Genomic DNA, 17,098 nt, shown 5'->3' with positions numbered 1-17,098 from the left:
GTGATGAAATAAGTAGGAAGTTGCATCAGATACTTGAAAATTAAAAAAAAATTTAAGAGCAGCTATACAGGAAAAATAATTGAAAATTGAGAGCTTCTCTTGGTTATTATAAATTTTTTTCCTTAGAAACAACTAAAAGAGGGCCGGGGATTTAGCTCAGTGGTTTGGTGGCCTGCCTTGCAAGCGCAAGGAGCCTAGTTCAATCCCCGGTACCAAAAAAAAAAAAGAAACAACTAAAAGAAAGTACTAAAGTTTTTCCTTATGAGTAAATTCAAAGGCCTTTTAAGTTGTTTTCCTCATTATTGTGGCCTGTTGTCTGTTCGTTCCTGTCTCAGAGTCTGTGTGTGTCTGGACTGGCTGTTCAGGTAGTGGCTACGGTTAGGACACTATCAGTCAGTACACAGCAGTGGAGGGCCTCACAGGCAACAGCCTCTCCAGACGCTTCCAGTTTAGAATAGAGGCCACCAACGATGTGGAGTAGTAGTGTGTCAGTCTTGGTAAATGTCACAGTGGGGATCTGAAATATTGTAAACATAGATGACAAAATAGAAACAATTTATTTAAAAAATGGAACATAGATTATTAGAACATAGATTCTTTTTAAAAGAAAATTGAATTGTTTACCTACAGATGTAAAGTTATATATGAAGTCTTCCTAACATTTCATATGACTTACTGGTTGCAATCTGGTAAAGCTTATGGCCACCCGATTTTAGAATGCACCCTTTTTTGTATGCATAAAGAAAAATTAGGGTTACAAAGGAAACTGCATTGGAGTTCAGACTGCAACTGGAGGATTCCAGGAAAACACAACATGTATTAAATCTTGCAAGCGATTATCTGTGATTTCCCACTTCTCCGTTGCTGCTTTTTAAAATTACTTTTAAATTCTTATCTTAAATTTAATATACACTAAACATGCAGGTGGAAGGTATCAATTTTAATGTCTTAGTCATTGAAGAACCAGCTGTAGGTCTGGATAATTCATGCAGTACTGCTTTAAATTTTCTTACCCTTAACTCCACCTCTCAGAGAGAAGTTAATTATCAAGATAAGTGTCATTGATTGGTATGCTTCCAAAAATATGTTTTCAGAGATTTAAGAACTATGTAGATTGGTAGGTAGATATCCCCTTGATTATTGTGAACACATACAGAGATATTACACTAAAAACATGTCACAAATTAGTATATTTATTTCTGAGAAAAGGTTCTCTCTAAAATAGCTTATCAGAAAAAATAGAACTGTGATTTTTTTATACTGAGGTTGGCTTTACATTTTTCCCTTTAACACCGGTAATTAAATATTTTATATGAATATATATTTAAACTTGGTTATTTTGACAGGTTCTGGATACACTTATATAAAAATATTTAAGTTATCTGGGCTGGGGATTTAGCTCAGTGGTTCCCCCAAGCACAAGGGCCGGAGTTCAATCCCCACTACCAAAAAAAAATTTTTTTTGTTATCTTAGAATATGAATATCATTTTATTACCCAGACTTAAATTATTTAAAAACTATTTGACCTATGTATTTACCCTATAATTTCAATATATAAAATAATCACAAGCTATAATACAGAATAAATCCAGTACTTATCTAATCTAATATCTTTGTCTAGAATTATATGACATATAATTCATGTCTTTTAGGAAATTGTGTCCTTTTTTCTTATTTGTATTTTTCTTTAATTGCTTGTAATTTTTTTGTTTTCAAAAATAAGTTTGAGGGCCGGGGATTTAGCTCAGTGGTGCTGCTGCCTGCCTCGCAAGCGCAAGGACCCAAGTTTGATCCCTGGTACCAAAAAAAAAAGATTGAAAGAATTCACATGTAAAATGAAAGTCCTTGATGAGATTAATATTTGCTTACTCACTCTAATTAAGCATTTCCATTTGTGGTTATAACTGGGTGGGGAGGTAATAACTCAATTTAAATTATACTTTTGAGTATGATTATTACTTGAGCTGTGAAGCCAAAGGTATTACTTTTAGAGTTGTCTTACAAATTGAGGGGTTGGTAGTAGAAAACATTTATTGATCACATTAGGTGTAAAAGCATTATGCTAATCTCCAGGGATACAAAAATCAATAATGATAGGTCACTTAAATTTAAGCATTGTCCCTTCAGCAAGAGTATTAGATTTGTTTATTCCTGAAGAGATCACATTGTTTTAGAATTATTATTCCGGTCAGGTAAAGTGGATTCTGCACTGGCTGGCATTGACAGTGCACCGAGACAGATTCTGTGCAGAATGGGTTTTCTTTTGGAGCAAGGATTAAATATGGCCACATGATTACCTGTGCCTGATTTTCCTGTAAGCTCACTTTGATGCTTCTCTTTGAATTTCAGGTGTACCAGTGTATCGTGATTGTGTTAAAAGCCTACTTATATCATAGTTACTTCTGATTAATACTGATTAATAATTCAGAGACAAGAATGAACACTTACGTGGTTTTACTGCAGTCTTTTGAAAATATTAGAAAAAATCGTTTAATTCTTTTAAAATACAATAAACAGTTCACGTGTTTTGTTTGAGAAATTCATTTTCAAAAGCAGGCAGTTTGATGTTCCCTGATTATAACTGAGAAATTCCTGTTGTCTTCAGTGGGAATCTGCATGACAGACAGAGTTTGGTTCCTTAGAAAATCTTAAGAAATGTAGTGAGAATTTGCTCCTAATATGGTTCGGGAACTTTTTTTTCTACATACTCAGAAAAATTAATTACCTTTTCAAAGTCAGTTTGATGCATCATGAGCAAATAGCAGAAGGGCACTGAAGGTCAACTGAGCTGCTTTGTGACTGACGTTTCAGGGATTGTGAAGCAGCAGATAGACAGCCATATCACAGATCCAGACCAACAGAACCGCGGCCTCTCCTTGAGCGGACCACCACCCGCTCCAGATCCACTGAGCGTCCAGACTCAAACCTCATGAGGTCGATGCCTTCATTAATGACGGGAAGATCTGCCCCTCCCTCACCTGCCTTATCGAGGTGAAAGAGAAATCAGTCGGACTCCCTTTCCCTCCCCACACCAGCACACCATTTTATTTTCCCAGCAGCTAAGTGGTCTCTTCTGTCATCTTTGGCTGATCACTAGTAATGGTCAATACTAACCTCTGCAGTGTGGCACACTATTTATATTCAGTGGATATAATAGTGTGTGGCGATCATTGTAATTTGTTTATTAACTGTCCTGACTGCATTTGTTTTGTGATTTCTCATTAATCAGGAGTCCGGGGTAAATCCCCTCGTAACGACTACACTGTGTTCTTCTCCTCCTACACAATGAGAAATTGCTTGTGTCCATTAGACATCGCTTTTCTGATCATCATACTGACAGTAAACAAACTCAGTTCTCGGTTTCTTTCTGCCCACACTAATAGTCATGCATTAACTAGTGTTTCCTTTGGCAGAATTTTGAAATAGTCAGGGTTTTGTCATAGTTCATGGGGTATCTTCTAATGAAGGGGTATTTAATATAGGCCCGAGTAGAAATCTGGAGAGAGGAGGGAAGGTTAGTGTTAAAGAATTTGAAGTCAAGTAGAAAGAAATGTACAGTATTAGCTCTCTTTTAAGCTTCTGAATTTTCCTCTTGCTTTCCTATGGATAGCATACTAATTTATATTCATAATTCCATGGATTTATTATAGGATTTTGTGTGCATGTATGTGTGTATGTATGCATATTACACAAAAATGTGAGCATCTCTTTCTATTTAAATAATCATTCAGATATCCATGTTTTGTCCTGTTTCCTAACCTTTTAATCAGCAGCTAATCCTCTTTTAAAATTGCACTTACACAGCTATCATATGAACCAAATGTATGAACAGTGTTCCACTCACTGTGCTGAAAATGAATACTCACGGTGTGTCCCGTAGGTCGCACCCGCGCACGGGGTCTGCCCAGACAAGCCCGTCCAGCACTCCCGCGGCAGCACGGAGAGGCCGCCAGCTCCCACAGCTTCCGCCAAAAGGAACGCTGGAGAGAAGTAAGTTTTGTTTCTTACTCTGTCACACGGAAACGCACATGGGAGCTGACATGAGTGGAGCTTTTCGTACTTCCTGTGTGTTAGTTATCTTCTTTTGTCACTGTACACCGTGGGTGCACTTCACAGTACTTAGATTTATGAATATTATTATATATTTTGTAACTACCATTTATAATATTCGTAGGTAAACTATCTTTATTGCAATTTTTTCAAATGTGAATAAATGAATTTAAGAAGTAAACTTAGTAGTCTTAAGCAGTTGGATGATATTGCTTTGCTATAATTGTGTAATTGCTGATAATTACATAAAGTTTATTAGTAACTAGCTAAATTAATTTTCACACACTGCAAAGGACTGGTTAGCTGAAGCACAACAGTGGTGATCCCTCTCAAAACTGGAATGCAAGAAAAAGGTAATCGTGTATATACAAAGAAAGATGCATGTTGTACTGATGCTTTTAGTAATTTCAGCTTTTTCATAAGAAGCAATATTTGTTGACACACGCATAAACATACTTCTTCAACATTTTTAAATTCTCAGCTAAAGGACCACTGTAAGCATGGATGGCAGTATAATTTTTAACATCATTTAGAAAGTGAAGTATATATTCATATAGATGTGTATGTTTAAATCACCACTTATCTTTTCTTTAATACACGATACATTCTTTGCCTTTGGAAATTTCTGTTGTTTTAACCCCTGTGCTTTGGTTCCCTTTTTTGTTTTGCTTTTATTTTGTTTTCCCTAGAAAATGGAGTCAAGGAGATAGAACCTTATGAAGGTCTGTACATAGAGAAGGGTTTGTTTTGTGCTGATAGCCTTTGGGGGCTGTGTAAGCAAAAATAAACCCAACTGCAACTGATGTCCCTTTACTGCATGGTTTTATAAATAGTAAATTTTTTTTGTTTTTTTTTTCATAAAACACCTTTTACTTGGAAATAATAGCAAAGTAGGACTGGGGAGTTAGCTCAGTGGCACTGTGCCTGCCTTGCAAGCACAGGTCCTGAGTTAAAAAAAAAAAAAGGCGAACGAAATATAAGTGAGGAGTTAAATTTCTGTATTTTATCAAGGATGAAAAGAATTCCAGAGTGCCTGCCGCAAACACAGGTCCTGAGTTAAAAAAAAAAAAGGCGAACGAAATAATAGTGAGGAGTTAAATTTCTGTATTTTATCAAGGATGAAAAGAATTCCAGTTTTTTTTAAATGACTAGAAAATGTTTCCTTTAAAAAATATTCAGTTTGCCTTTTAAGAAGAATTCTAGATTTTGGGTAAGACTTTAAATAAAGATATCAATTGCAGTCTCTGTTTATGTCATTGAGGAAGTACACATAGTCTAGTTATATTTATTATATCTTGTGTTTTGTGTTTATAGTGATATTTAATTGCTAAGTTTGGCCTTCTAGAGAGAGAAGTTGTTGAATTAGTGATTTTAGTTTGTATTTCCTACATCATTTTTCATGTAGCGAGACTGCTTATGGCATATCAAAAGTTAAACATGATATCTCTTTATAGTTTTACCATCAAATACTACATTCCGACCCAAGACAAAATACTGAGTTGTGATGTGTGGGCTGTTATACATTTACCAGAGCAAGAAAAAGTAATCTGCTAGTAGAATTCTGAAATCGTTGGTTCTTTTATTTACTGCCAGAACTGCTGCACACAGAATAATGCCTGGCACGTTATAGTCCCTGAATAAAGATTTGTTGAATGAATGCATGAAATATTAATTTAAAAACTGAAAGATTATCTTAGATAGTGTATCTTGCACTTTGCATATGCTACACTAAATTTCATGTTTGTAACAAATTTGTAAATGCATTGCATTTGAGCAGCAACACTTTTATTGCTTTATGTAGCTCGATACATGTTGTGTCTCTTTAGTTATGACTCAGTGATTATCGATCACTATTTGTGGTTCTGTTTATTATGTTCCATAATTTTGAACAAGCAGTACTTTTGTAATTAATGGTGTATTATGCTGCCTGATAAAGTTATTTCAGTAGGATTTCTGCATTCTCTAAGTTATTTGTAAAAGACTGAGAGGATATAATTTTAAATTTCTACAAGGAAACATCACTAATAATGATGGAGTATTTTGGTTTTCTCAAACTTTTTAAAGAGCTAAACATTCTTTATTGGTAAATGAAGTTAGAAACATAGTTCATGTTACAATTGCTTTGAAACTTCAGTTTAATATCTTTTGTAGCAATAGTCTATTGAGCTATCCATAACTTCATTCTGGTGCTTACTAAATACAGGCATGCCTGAAAACCAGTAGTGTTGCTCCTACTGAAAAGCAGGGCTGATAAAAATGCCCAGGGGCTCATCAACAAATGTTCTAGTTGCTATTTGTTTTTTCCCTACAGAATACATTAAAACCACTAATTGTGTTTTTTGTTGTTTGTTTGGTACTGGCGATTGAACTTGAAAGCCACTAATTTTCTTTAATGTCTCCAATTATGATTTTTCCATTTTTTGTTTTATATAAGAAAAGGGAGCCAAAACTCCCATTGTAATTTTAGTATGAAATGAAAAGGTTATTATTTGTTTTGTTTTACACACTGTCATAGATGCTTTTTAAACAGGGTGTTCATAAATATTGATATGGATACTTCAGTGGATGCATAATTATGTAATTTTCTTGAGTTTTAAAAAGTATAATAAATCTCTTTTAGAGATTTTCAACTTCTAGGTGATTTTAAAGGTATAGTAACTCAACTACCAGTTGTCATTCTAACCCAAACTATGTTGAACTGTCTCCTAAAAGTTAATTGTCAGAACTTGTACTTCAGTGGCTTTATTTTAAAATCAAAGTACGTACAGAAATGCATATTTTCTAATTCTCTTTAGCAACTAATAATGAGCAAGTTATACTTTAACTCTATGATTTTGGATTTTGGTTAATTATTTTATATTATGTGTTAATTAAATTAGTTTAAAACCTTATATATGTTAGTTTTGAGAGTGGTAGGTATTATATTTTGTCATATCTTTGCTGAAAACTAGAGAAATAGAGAAATATATAAAGTATGATATGTTCATCTACTCAAAAGCATTATCATTATTTTCCCTAACATGATATATTTCTTTTTTGTCAAAATAAAAATTGATAATATCATTTTTGTTTCTCTAGAATCAAAGTTATATAACATTATTTTTCTAACCATACACTTAGTTTGTACATAGGGTATTTTGCTTACTTTACCTAGTTGTAAACATAATGCAAATATTTTGAGGCCACAGTTTCTTTTTTAAAGACCATTCATAACATAAAAGAAGACAGTGTGATAATTGGTTAACAGTAAACTTATTTGCTTTTCCATAACATGTCTGAAACAACTTTAAAATAATCTGCTGGTCTCCTTATAATCACTCATTATATCATTATGAATATTTTGTTTTGTTTCATTTAAAAAGAAGAAATACTCCTAGCTTGTCCATCTGGTCTTATTTTTTCTTTACTCTTACTGTGCAAATACAGAAGTTTATGAAGAAACTGTGCATGTGGAAGAGGAAGGGGTAGTAACGCAGGGAGAGGAGGTCGAAACAGGTCTGTCTGTGTGTCAAAAATAAATTCATGTTTTTCAAGTGTAAGTTTACATAAGATGTTTGGTTCCACGTTCATAAATCTACACTACACACCAAATTGCATTTCAGTACTAATTATAAATAAAGATAATGATTTACCATTTAAATATTTTAACTAATTTTACTAGTGAAAGAAATACTAAATAAGCTATCTAAACAATTTGTCAGATTGATTTACCCAGCTGGTTGAATATTTTCTTTAATGTTTAAAACCTTTAGCGACTATGATGTTTACCCATCTATTATTTCCTAAAACAGTAACAATTAACTTCTTCATGGTGGTTCTTCCTTCTGGGTCAGTATTACTGTTATATCTGTCAGCAGTCATAATTTCTCCCTTTAGGATCTTTCACCTAAATGGTTTGCAGACACATTGTTTTTGGTGTTTTGTGAACATTTTACGTTTACATACACATTTTGCCTTTTTGGTCGGAATTCCTATTTTAAAACTCAAAACATTACATAATCATTATATAAAGCAAAGTTAACTATTTTTACTTTGAAATTCAGAATTGAATCCTAATATTTTCTAAGCTCTTAGGTTTTGAAATTTTAATTCTTTTTGAACATTGCAGAGTGCGTAAATCTATTTTTATTAAATCTTTAAGCAGCAATCATTTTCATTCATGAGTGCATGTGCACTTTATTGAGAGTGCATGTGCCTTTTTTCTCCATTCATTGTGAAAAAGTGGTACAATTCTGTATGTTGCTCATGAGATGCATTTTCGTGGATATATTCTCTTATGTAGAATTTGTAGCTTTACAACCAAAAACATCTTGAGCTCCATTTGCTACTTATCAGTAATTTTTTTAGTGTCACAAGATTAAAAAAATCATCTCAATACATTTGATAGTAGAAACAAAGGCAGTTTTGCTTTCAGAGTTACAGAAACTCACAGCTGTCACATACATATTAAAACCCTTCACACTCTTCATTAAGTGACATCACAGAAGTCATTTTAGAACAGGACTTGAATAGTTAATATTACTTTAACTGAGCTTTGCCAACATCATGAAGCCTATTTTGCTGAACTATTTTGTTACTTGTGTCTTTCAAAATTAACTAGTAAATTGTACATGAAATTAATGTAAAAACGTAAGTTTAATGTAAAATGGCTCTAGTCCTTGTGTTTGTTTTTATTACTTTTCCTATAAGGTAGGCAATGTATACTTTACTTTTGTGTTTATTAATGTGGGGTGTTGTATTTAGTGCATGGATGGATTGATTTTTCTTCTGTGTGGTTTTATTCTTTTGACATGCTTGGTTCTTTTTGGGGTTGTTGCTGAACTGAATTATTAATCAGTGTTGTCTGTTTTTGATGTTATAAAGACAATGAGGGAGAAACACCAAGCCAACCTAATAATGGGAAAAAAGGCAAGTCTAAAATGAATTTAATAGTGCCTTTCTATATAGCATACACTCTGTAATGACATTTGTAAAGTGAATGAATGTACATTTTAAAAATTAAAGTAACTGAGCATAAGTATTAGTCCCATAAGTATTAGTCCATAAGTATTAGTACAGTTTATGTTGTCTGATATTTAAAACGTGTTTTTATGTATTTATTTTTTAATATGAACTTAATCTTCCCAGTGCTTACCTTACTGATTCCAATACAGTTCTTTTGTGGAAATTGCATGGCATTGAAGCTGGAAGTTTGCTTTGTTTATCATGTTAACTGGCAAGTTCTAAGGAAAACAGTAGCGATTATGTTAATGTTTAGAAAAGCACAACATAGATATTTTTCAATCCAGAAATTATATTCAAATTGAACTGTTTAAAAACTAAATTAAACCAGCTATGGTGGTATAGGCCTCTAATCCTAGCTCTCTGGGGAACTGAGGCAGGAGGGTACAAGTTCAAGCCTAGTCTCGGCAAATTAGTGAGATCCTGTCTCAAAATAAAAAATAAAAAATGGGCTAGGACTGTAGCTCAGTGTGAAGGCCCTAGACTCAACCCTCAGTACCACAGAAAACAAATAATAACTCAATTGAGCTAATTAAAAATGTTTAAGGTAGACTTTTAAAGTAGAAAATGAAGCTATTATGGGTTAATAAAAATAATGAACGTAATAAAATGGAACATTTATAGTACCATATTTATGGAGTTTTCAGTTTTATACACATGAATATGTTGCCTCTACAAGTAAGAAGATGATTGATTTTGATACTTAGATTTGGTTAGCCTATACTTATTAGTGATTTAGTTCTGTAACCCATCAAAATTAAATTCTATGAAATTAGCATGTTATGCTTTACAGTAATTGATAATCAAATATAGTTGTATATATATTGATCTATAATGCCAGCATTTAAAAATGTTACATTTTTTTCTGTATCGTAGATTAGAATTGGGCCAGATAAAAACAGATACATTTGTGTTTCAGTAATTCATTTGAATAGCCTTTGTGTATACCTTCTTGGATTCATCTTTTATAAGTGGTATCTCCATTGTTCCTTAAGAGTTCTAATTGGCATTAAAATAAATTTATAATTTTTCTTACTGCAGAATGTTAATTATTCATTAATAAATATGCTAGGATATGGTTAACAAGATAAAAATATAACAATAAAGAAAATGAAATCATGTATCTTAAAATAGGAATATTCTTCATAAATCAAGAATTTAAATGAGCTCCCAACATTTGTCATTTGTGACTATTTCTTGAAATGCACAATTTTTGCTCAGTATGTATGAAAGAAAATTTTGATACATATTTAAATGTAGATCAGTGATTGAAAAGAATAAATATATCCTTCTAAATCTTCAATTATTCACTAGGGCACAAACAGTTTAAACAGGTTCAAGCCTATTTGGTATGTTTTAAGATAGAATCTGCTTCACAGGAGGTGAGTAGGTTAACGAATCAAAGCTAGGTGATGATGTAGTCTCTCTCCACAGGTTCTTTTGTTTCCTAACCCCTAGCTGGCCCAGAATACTGTCACAGCTTCTCACCCTGTTCTGTTTGTTTGTTATTTCCTTTGATCTTCTATATAAAGATTCCCATTGACAATGATTAACAGGACTTCAGTTCCTTACACACATTATGAACTTTTTTTCCCACATATGGGAAACCCCATTATGTATATCAGTCCTATGTGTGGGATTATCGAACTTGGAAGATGACAAAAGCATATTTTATGTATGCTAAGGCTCATTTTTACTTAGTTTAATCTTTGGATCTTTTGATTGTCTACTTGTAATTGAGGTCTGATTCATCTATCTCTTTCTGCTGTCTTCTTTTGGAAGAGCGGCTTTATACTGTTAATTTTGAATATCATAATTCACAACTAAATATTAGGTGGCAGGTTGTTTTTTTCTAATTGACTGAAGCATACGTGTGGATCAGGGAAAATTCTAGAAGTGAGAGAGTGAAAGAAACATCTCCTGTGGTCCTTCAAGTAGTTCCATATTCAGAGCTAAAAATAAGGTAGCTCTGACTGTCCCTGTAACCATTTCCTAGAAGTGTCCAGTGTCCGGGGATTAGTGGGCTCACCCTCACGCTACCTTCACATTGGAAATGCCAAGGGGATCCAAGAGGAAGGTAGTTGCCCCATGCATCTTCCTGCGGAGCAGCCACATGGAATTGTAAAGTAGGCCAAGTGTCCTTTGTCTCTTAATTAGTGAGATGAGTCCATCAGAGCAGTCCCAGGACCCACTCATGGTCAGATTTCTCAGTACATTGGATGGATTGCTGAAATCTCAAATGAACATCTGTCTTAGCCTGTCCTGTTTTTACATTGGTTTGTGTGCCTCCAGTGAGCTAAAGTGAGATTGTGTTTATGCCGTATAGCATAGCATTATAAATTAATAAACCATGAATGTCATCATCGGCAAGTTTCCGCATGCATACATTTTTTAGTTGTTTGTGCATTCTTTCTACAAAATACGTCAAGTACATACTCTGTTTCAGTCTTTCCTGGTTGCTGAAGATACTTGCTTGCTAGATCTCTGCCTTTATCAACCTTAATATTTGTCAGAGGAGGCAAATACTAAATGAAAACTAAGATCGTTTTTAGGTACTGACAAGTGCAAAGAAGAAAACTCACAATAATGGGTTGTGTAGTGCACCACAGAGGAAGTGAGTTTTGTCATAGATTTTGACTACTTGAAACCTTATACTTTTGAGCAGAGACCTGATTAAAGGGGCAGAAGGAACCCCTTGAAGGCCCGAGGGGGAGAATCTCTGGCAAGGGGGTAACAGGTATGCAGGCCTGTCACGAAGCAGGTGGGACTGTTCCGAAATCAGTGACCAGGTCAGTTCGCAGCAAAGAGCAGAAGCCATATGTGCTGAAGCCAGACTGTAACTGGGGCGGAGCAGGGGTGACTTGTATGCACCCTTATATATATATCAGAGATGGGGTTTTGGTTTCAAATGCTGGAAATGGAAAGGCTTTGAGTAACGTGACACAATGCAGAAGCCACTTCTTGTTTTTCTTTTAAGAAGCACAGTATAATTGCAATGTTGGGAATAACCCAACAATTTCAGGGGGAGAAGAGTGGGAATTGTTGGGTGGTTTTGAAGTAACCCAGGACAGGGGTCATAGAGTGGTGGGGATGGCTAGGTTCTGGGTGGGTGGAAGAAGGCTTCTGATGGGTGAATGAGAGAGATTCAATAATGATATCCAAGTATTTGGTTTGAGAAAGTAGGGAAAATAATTTCTATTAATTGATAAAGGGAAAAACTTGAAAGAGTGGATTTAATGGGAAATATCAGAGGTGTTGTTAGATATCCAAGTTAAGTTATAAAATAGGCAAGTTTAATTACAATCTGAATACCAAGTTAGCGGTTGGATTATAGCAATAATTTTGAGAGGCACCCTTATAAAAAGAGCTACTTAAAACCACAAACCGGGCTGGGATCATTGAAAAAACAAGTGTAGATAACAAAGTTGGGAAAGTCAAGCAGCAAGACATTGAAAAGATGGGAAAAATAGAGGAAATCATGGAATATAGTGCCTTTGAATGTAAGTTAATGAATTACCAGAAGGAGGGAAAGATGAAGGGTGAAAAGATCAGAAGATTTAGCAGGTACAAAGTCACTGCATCGACTTTTTTTTGAAATTCAGTTTATTGGTACATTCTAGGCATACAGTACAGTTGCATTCATCATTGGGATCTTGTACCTTTACATGACAGGTTTTGGTTCTCATTTTTTTCCCCTTGTCCCTGCCCTCCCTTCACCCCTCCTCCCCTCCCCATTTACAAACACTTTATTTCCATTTTCTCATATTTTTTCTTTCCCTTATTCCCTTTCCTCTACCCTTCCCACTTTCCCTGCACCTTTAGCCCTTTTCTTCCTATTTCACATTGTCACTGTGTCGACTTTTAAGGGCTGTGTTGGCGGTGTTGCATTTGTTAGTGTGGCATTCTGCTTAGAATAGGTTCAGAGAGGAGAGAGGTAGGGAGAGTGAGTACAGAAACCACAGGAACAGTTTGGCTATAAAGGGGAGAAAGGAAATAAAAATCTGGAGCTGAAGGAGGAGATGAGGGGACAGGACATTAAAGGATATTTGGGAAACTGCTCACTTTAAAACCAGGTCAGCGGCTTTACTATACAGAACAGTTTGGCCCAAGCCATCTGCCTGTGGTTTCCTGAGATTCTATCAGTGTTCTGTGGCTTAGCTCCTAGGTTTAGAATAAAAAACTTTTGGATTTAAAGAGCCTGTGTGAATCTTTTGGTAAAACTGCCTTCCTTTACGGTTTAAGAGCGGCGTTCCAGAGAGGACAGTTAATTTCTTCATCCTCACGGTAGCCCGTCTCGTCTGACTTGCAGGCTCTTGCGTATGTGTTCATTCCATCCTGTTTCCAGTGGGTGGCGTTACCCTTACACGGCTTCAGCCATTTGTTTTTTTAGACTTGGCTAAAGATTTTGTTCAATTTAACCAGTATCTGTTATTTGCAGTGTTGTAAACTACATAGTGATTGAGGCTCGAAGGATGAGTAAAACGTATTTCTGGCCTTTGAGAAATCTTAAGAAAAAAACAAGTGGTAACAAAACGTAACTAGTGAAATTATAGTGTGAAGTTTGTGTAAAGTGTCTTACAATTGTGAAACATATTCAGGGTCAGATTTATAAAGGGGACAGGTCTTGAGGGGTCTGGGTAGGCTTTCAGCTCAAAATGTGTCTCCAGTACCCGTCACAGTGTGTCACACTTTGCTATTTTCTCATAGCCTATTTTAATAATACGAAGCTTATCGTGTTCCCAGAACCCTGATATATAAATACTCCCGATGGTATCACCCTGAGTTGTTATCATATTCACCGCAAACCAGTGAGTAGAGAAAGTCAGGTGTAGGAGGAGGGTTGCTAAGTATGATAAATGTGCCTGCACAGCTCCGTAGGGTGACAACGGCAGATTCTGTCCATTCTCTGTAACTTCCCTTGCTCTGTAAGTGTGACATCAGTTTCTTTCTTAAATACCGTGGTATACTTAAGTTGCTTAGAAAAATGTTGTTGTTAAGACAATGTCATTACTACGCACAGGTATTAGCTATTATTACTATAATTTCATACTATAAAGTGCTTTCTGGCTTTATTTTTGGCACACAATCTGAAAACATTAGTTTTAGAGTTAAAGTCAGACATCGCCATGACTATTGTCCTGAACCACCTATTCAATATATATAGAATTTATAGTTCTTTTAGAAATTTGTCATCTTGTTTCTGTCCCTGATCACATAGCTTACAGAGTAGATGTACATAGGATCAGATTGTAGCACAAGTTAATCGTCATGTACTACTTACTAATATATTTGTGAATGTTTCAATACACATTTCAAAATCAGCATACAAACATTTAGAATACTTTTCTCAAAGTCCATGAACTGTTTACTCATGAAGACTTTTCTTGTGTAAAGAACTTTATTGCAAGTCAGTCACTTGGGTCTTAGAGTCATTTTTACTTCTAACTTTATGATCTTTGGCAAGTCTCTTAATTTGTCTGGGTTTTGGTTTTCTCTTCTGCAAAATAAAGTATCACATAAAATTTTTTTTCGTACCATGGATCAAACTCAGGACCTTAAGTTTGTGAGGCAGGTGTGGTGCCACTGAGCTACATCCCCGGCCCTCACATAAGAATTTTAACAGAAGTTCACTGTTTTTGGAGATGTGGTTGATACAGTTTAATGTCTCAAATAGCTTTATTTCCAATTTATTGTTTATATTGCTAGTGTTGTAAGTTAATATTGCTTGGTTTTGGGGAGTTAGTAAATGCAGCCTATTAGTGGTTAGTTCGCTAAACCGTACCTAGTAAGAAGTCATGGCACCAAAGATGCATAATGAGTTGAAAGGAGACATACTGTGTTTCTTTTAGCTTTCAATGTGTAGCCGCCTGTATAATATAGATTCTCATAAATAAGAAGGAGAGAAGAGGAGGGAATGGAAGGGGAGGGGAGTAGGGGTAGAGGGGAGCAACAACAAACAGGTAAGACAATAACTCAGAGTAGTAATTTTGATGGTCATCGTGAAGGTTCCTTGTCTCTCCGGGCACTCTAGGGATTGGACACTAGGATGATAGCTTATAGACAAGGAAATGGGATCTTTTTCTTGCTTGTTTCCTATCTGTGTTCTTACAGATGCTTGCAAGACATGGAAAACATTATTACCCATGTCTTAATTTTCCAAATTAGATTAATATTGAGATAGGCATGGACTTGGTGAAATTAGTAAATATTTTCTAAATACACTGTTCCCTCTCTATTTAGATAAATGACCTTTTGTCCAAAACTAATATGAGAGAGTATGAAGGATGATTTACTACTATATCAAGGACATTATAATGTGTTTTGATTTGAACAGTCATTCAGTGTGACACTTGCATTATGGAAAAATAAGAAGTACATTCAATCTTAAATGTAAGATATACATTTAAATTTTCTGTATCCATTCATAATTCTCAAATCAGAGTGAAGCAATGTGGCAGTTTAAGTCCTCGCAAATAGAAATTTTCTCATTAACTCTCAAGCTTTTTGGTTTTTGTGGTGGTATTTCATCTTTATTTCAGTTTTCTACTTTTACTCTTCTTTCATCTTCTGTGCTTCCAAAGTGTCAGCTGACTAATGAGATTTAGGAAAGAACTCAACTGTTCTGCTTCATATCTTTCTGCAAATTCCAGAAATTGTTCAAGGCTGTATCATCATTGATTTCCTAAGCACAGACATGATGCTGCCTTCTTCTGTTTTTTGCTGAGAGTAACTTAATCTTAGGAAGCTGTGTGGTATAGGAGAACGAGTACACACATTTTCAAACTTTGGCTCAGGCCCATTCCGTACAGAGCACTGACTGTAAGGCTTTCGGCCTTCATCCAGCTCATTCACCTGAGAAAAGGGAATCGGTACATTTTTCTCATTCCTAGTGTGCTGCGTGGAAACGCTAGTGAGGTGATGTGTGTGAAATTGTTTGCAACCCAGGATAACTGTTCCACTCTTAATACTTGCTAATTAGCTCTCTTTTCCTATCTATACAAACTAGCTGGTACTGTAGACGGTCTGTTCTGCATTTTATAGGGTCAAATTTGGTAGTACATGTTACGACACATTATTCGAATATAATCTTGCTAACAGAAATTTGTGCTCTTGAAGTCAGAGTTTGGTATAGGATTGACTACCCTAGGCAATAAATACTACCTGGAATACAGTTATTTTTGGACATTTGGGACTAAAATAATCACCTCATGGTAAAATACTGTGTTACTAAAACAATCATCAAGATTTCCCATGTACAAATTAAAAATTGTGTAAATATAGTGATTATTTTAGGAATTTTAAATCTTAATAATTATTCCTACATATTTTACTGAATTTTAGGAATAAATTTTAATTTGTATCAGTTTAATTATATGACATTTAAGAAATAGATCTTTACTTTTTGGTAGTAGACATAAAATATTATAGGTTGGTTCTCTACTTGAATTTCAGTTTTAGGTGTTTAGTATACCAGATTAAAATTTTATTTTTCAACACTTACCATGAAGGACTTTAACAGTAAGGTCTCTTTAAAGTGCTGCATGCTCAAAATATTTTCTGTTTTTGTTTAATGTAAATAAAACAATTTTCAATTTGAATTTACTCCTTATAGAAAGTAAATTTTTTAAAATTAACTATTTTGTTTTAATTATATGAGCTATGAATTATAGTAGCTACATTTTGAACTTGGGAGTCTTCCGAACTGTCAGTGTCTGGATTCATCACGTCTGTCATAGGCACACTTCCACAGAGTCTAGTTTGTCAGTCCATTTCTCTTCCTTTTTTCTTTTACAGAAGAGAAATAAAAGAAAAAGAAAATAATTCAAACCATAAAAAAAAGTTTTCAGTCTAGAATGCTGGGAAGCAAGAGTCACTGTGATTTCAGAGCTGGAATAATCTGACGGACTTTTCAGGACCAGTTTGTCTCTCTTTTTCTCAGTCATTTATTTATAAGTCTTCATGAAGTGAATTGTCCTACATACAGGTTAAGAGCCAGACCAACGGGCCAGGACACTCGTAAAGCACGTAAGACACTGTACTCAGTCA

The 17,098-nt window shown here is 34.7% G+C and overlaps 1 protein-coding gene across 1 annotated transcript in view; it reads left to right on the top strand.

Moving 5' to 3' along the window:
* Positions 1-17,098, top strand: part of Rims2 (regulating synaptic membrane exocytosis 2) — a 408,447-nt gene that overhangs the window by 242,566 nt on the left and 148,783 nt on the right. Inside the window, exons 19-20 of the mRNA XM_033759701.1 lie at positions 2,813-2,992; positions 3,882-3,991. Of these exons, the coding sequence (XP_033615592.1) occupies positions 2,813-2,992; positions 3,882-3,991 (290 nt within the window). The remainder of the gene's footprint in view (positions 1-2,812; positions 2,993-3,881; positions 3,992-17,098) is intronic.

Source organism: Fukomys damarensis, unplaced genomic scaffold, assembly GCF_012274545.1.
Source record: "Fukomys damarensis isolate Sample0158 unplaced genomic scaffold, DMR_v1.0_HiC HiC_scaffold_5, whole genome shotgun sequence".
In the NCBI taxonomy this organism is placed as follows: Eukaryota; Metazoa; Chordata; class Mammalia; order Rodentia; family Bathyergidae; genus Fukomys; species Fukomys damarensis.
This window is presented reverse-complemented; position numbering and strand designations above follow the sequence as displayed.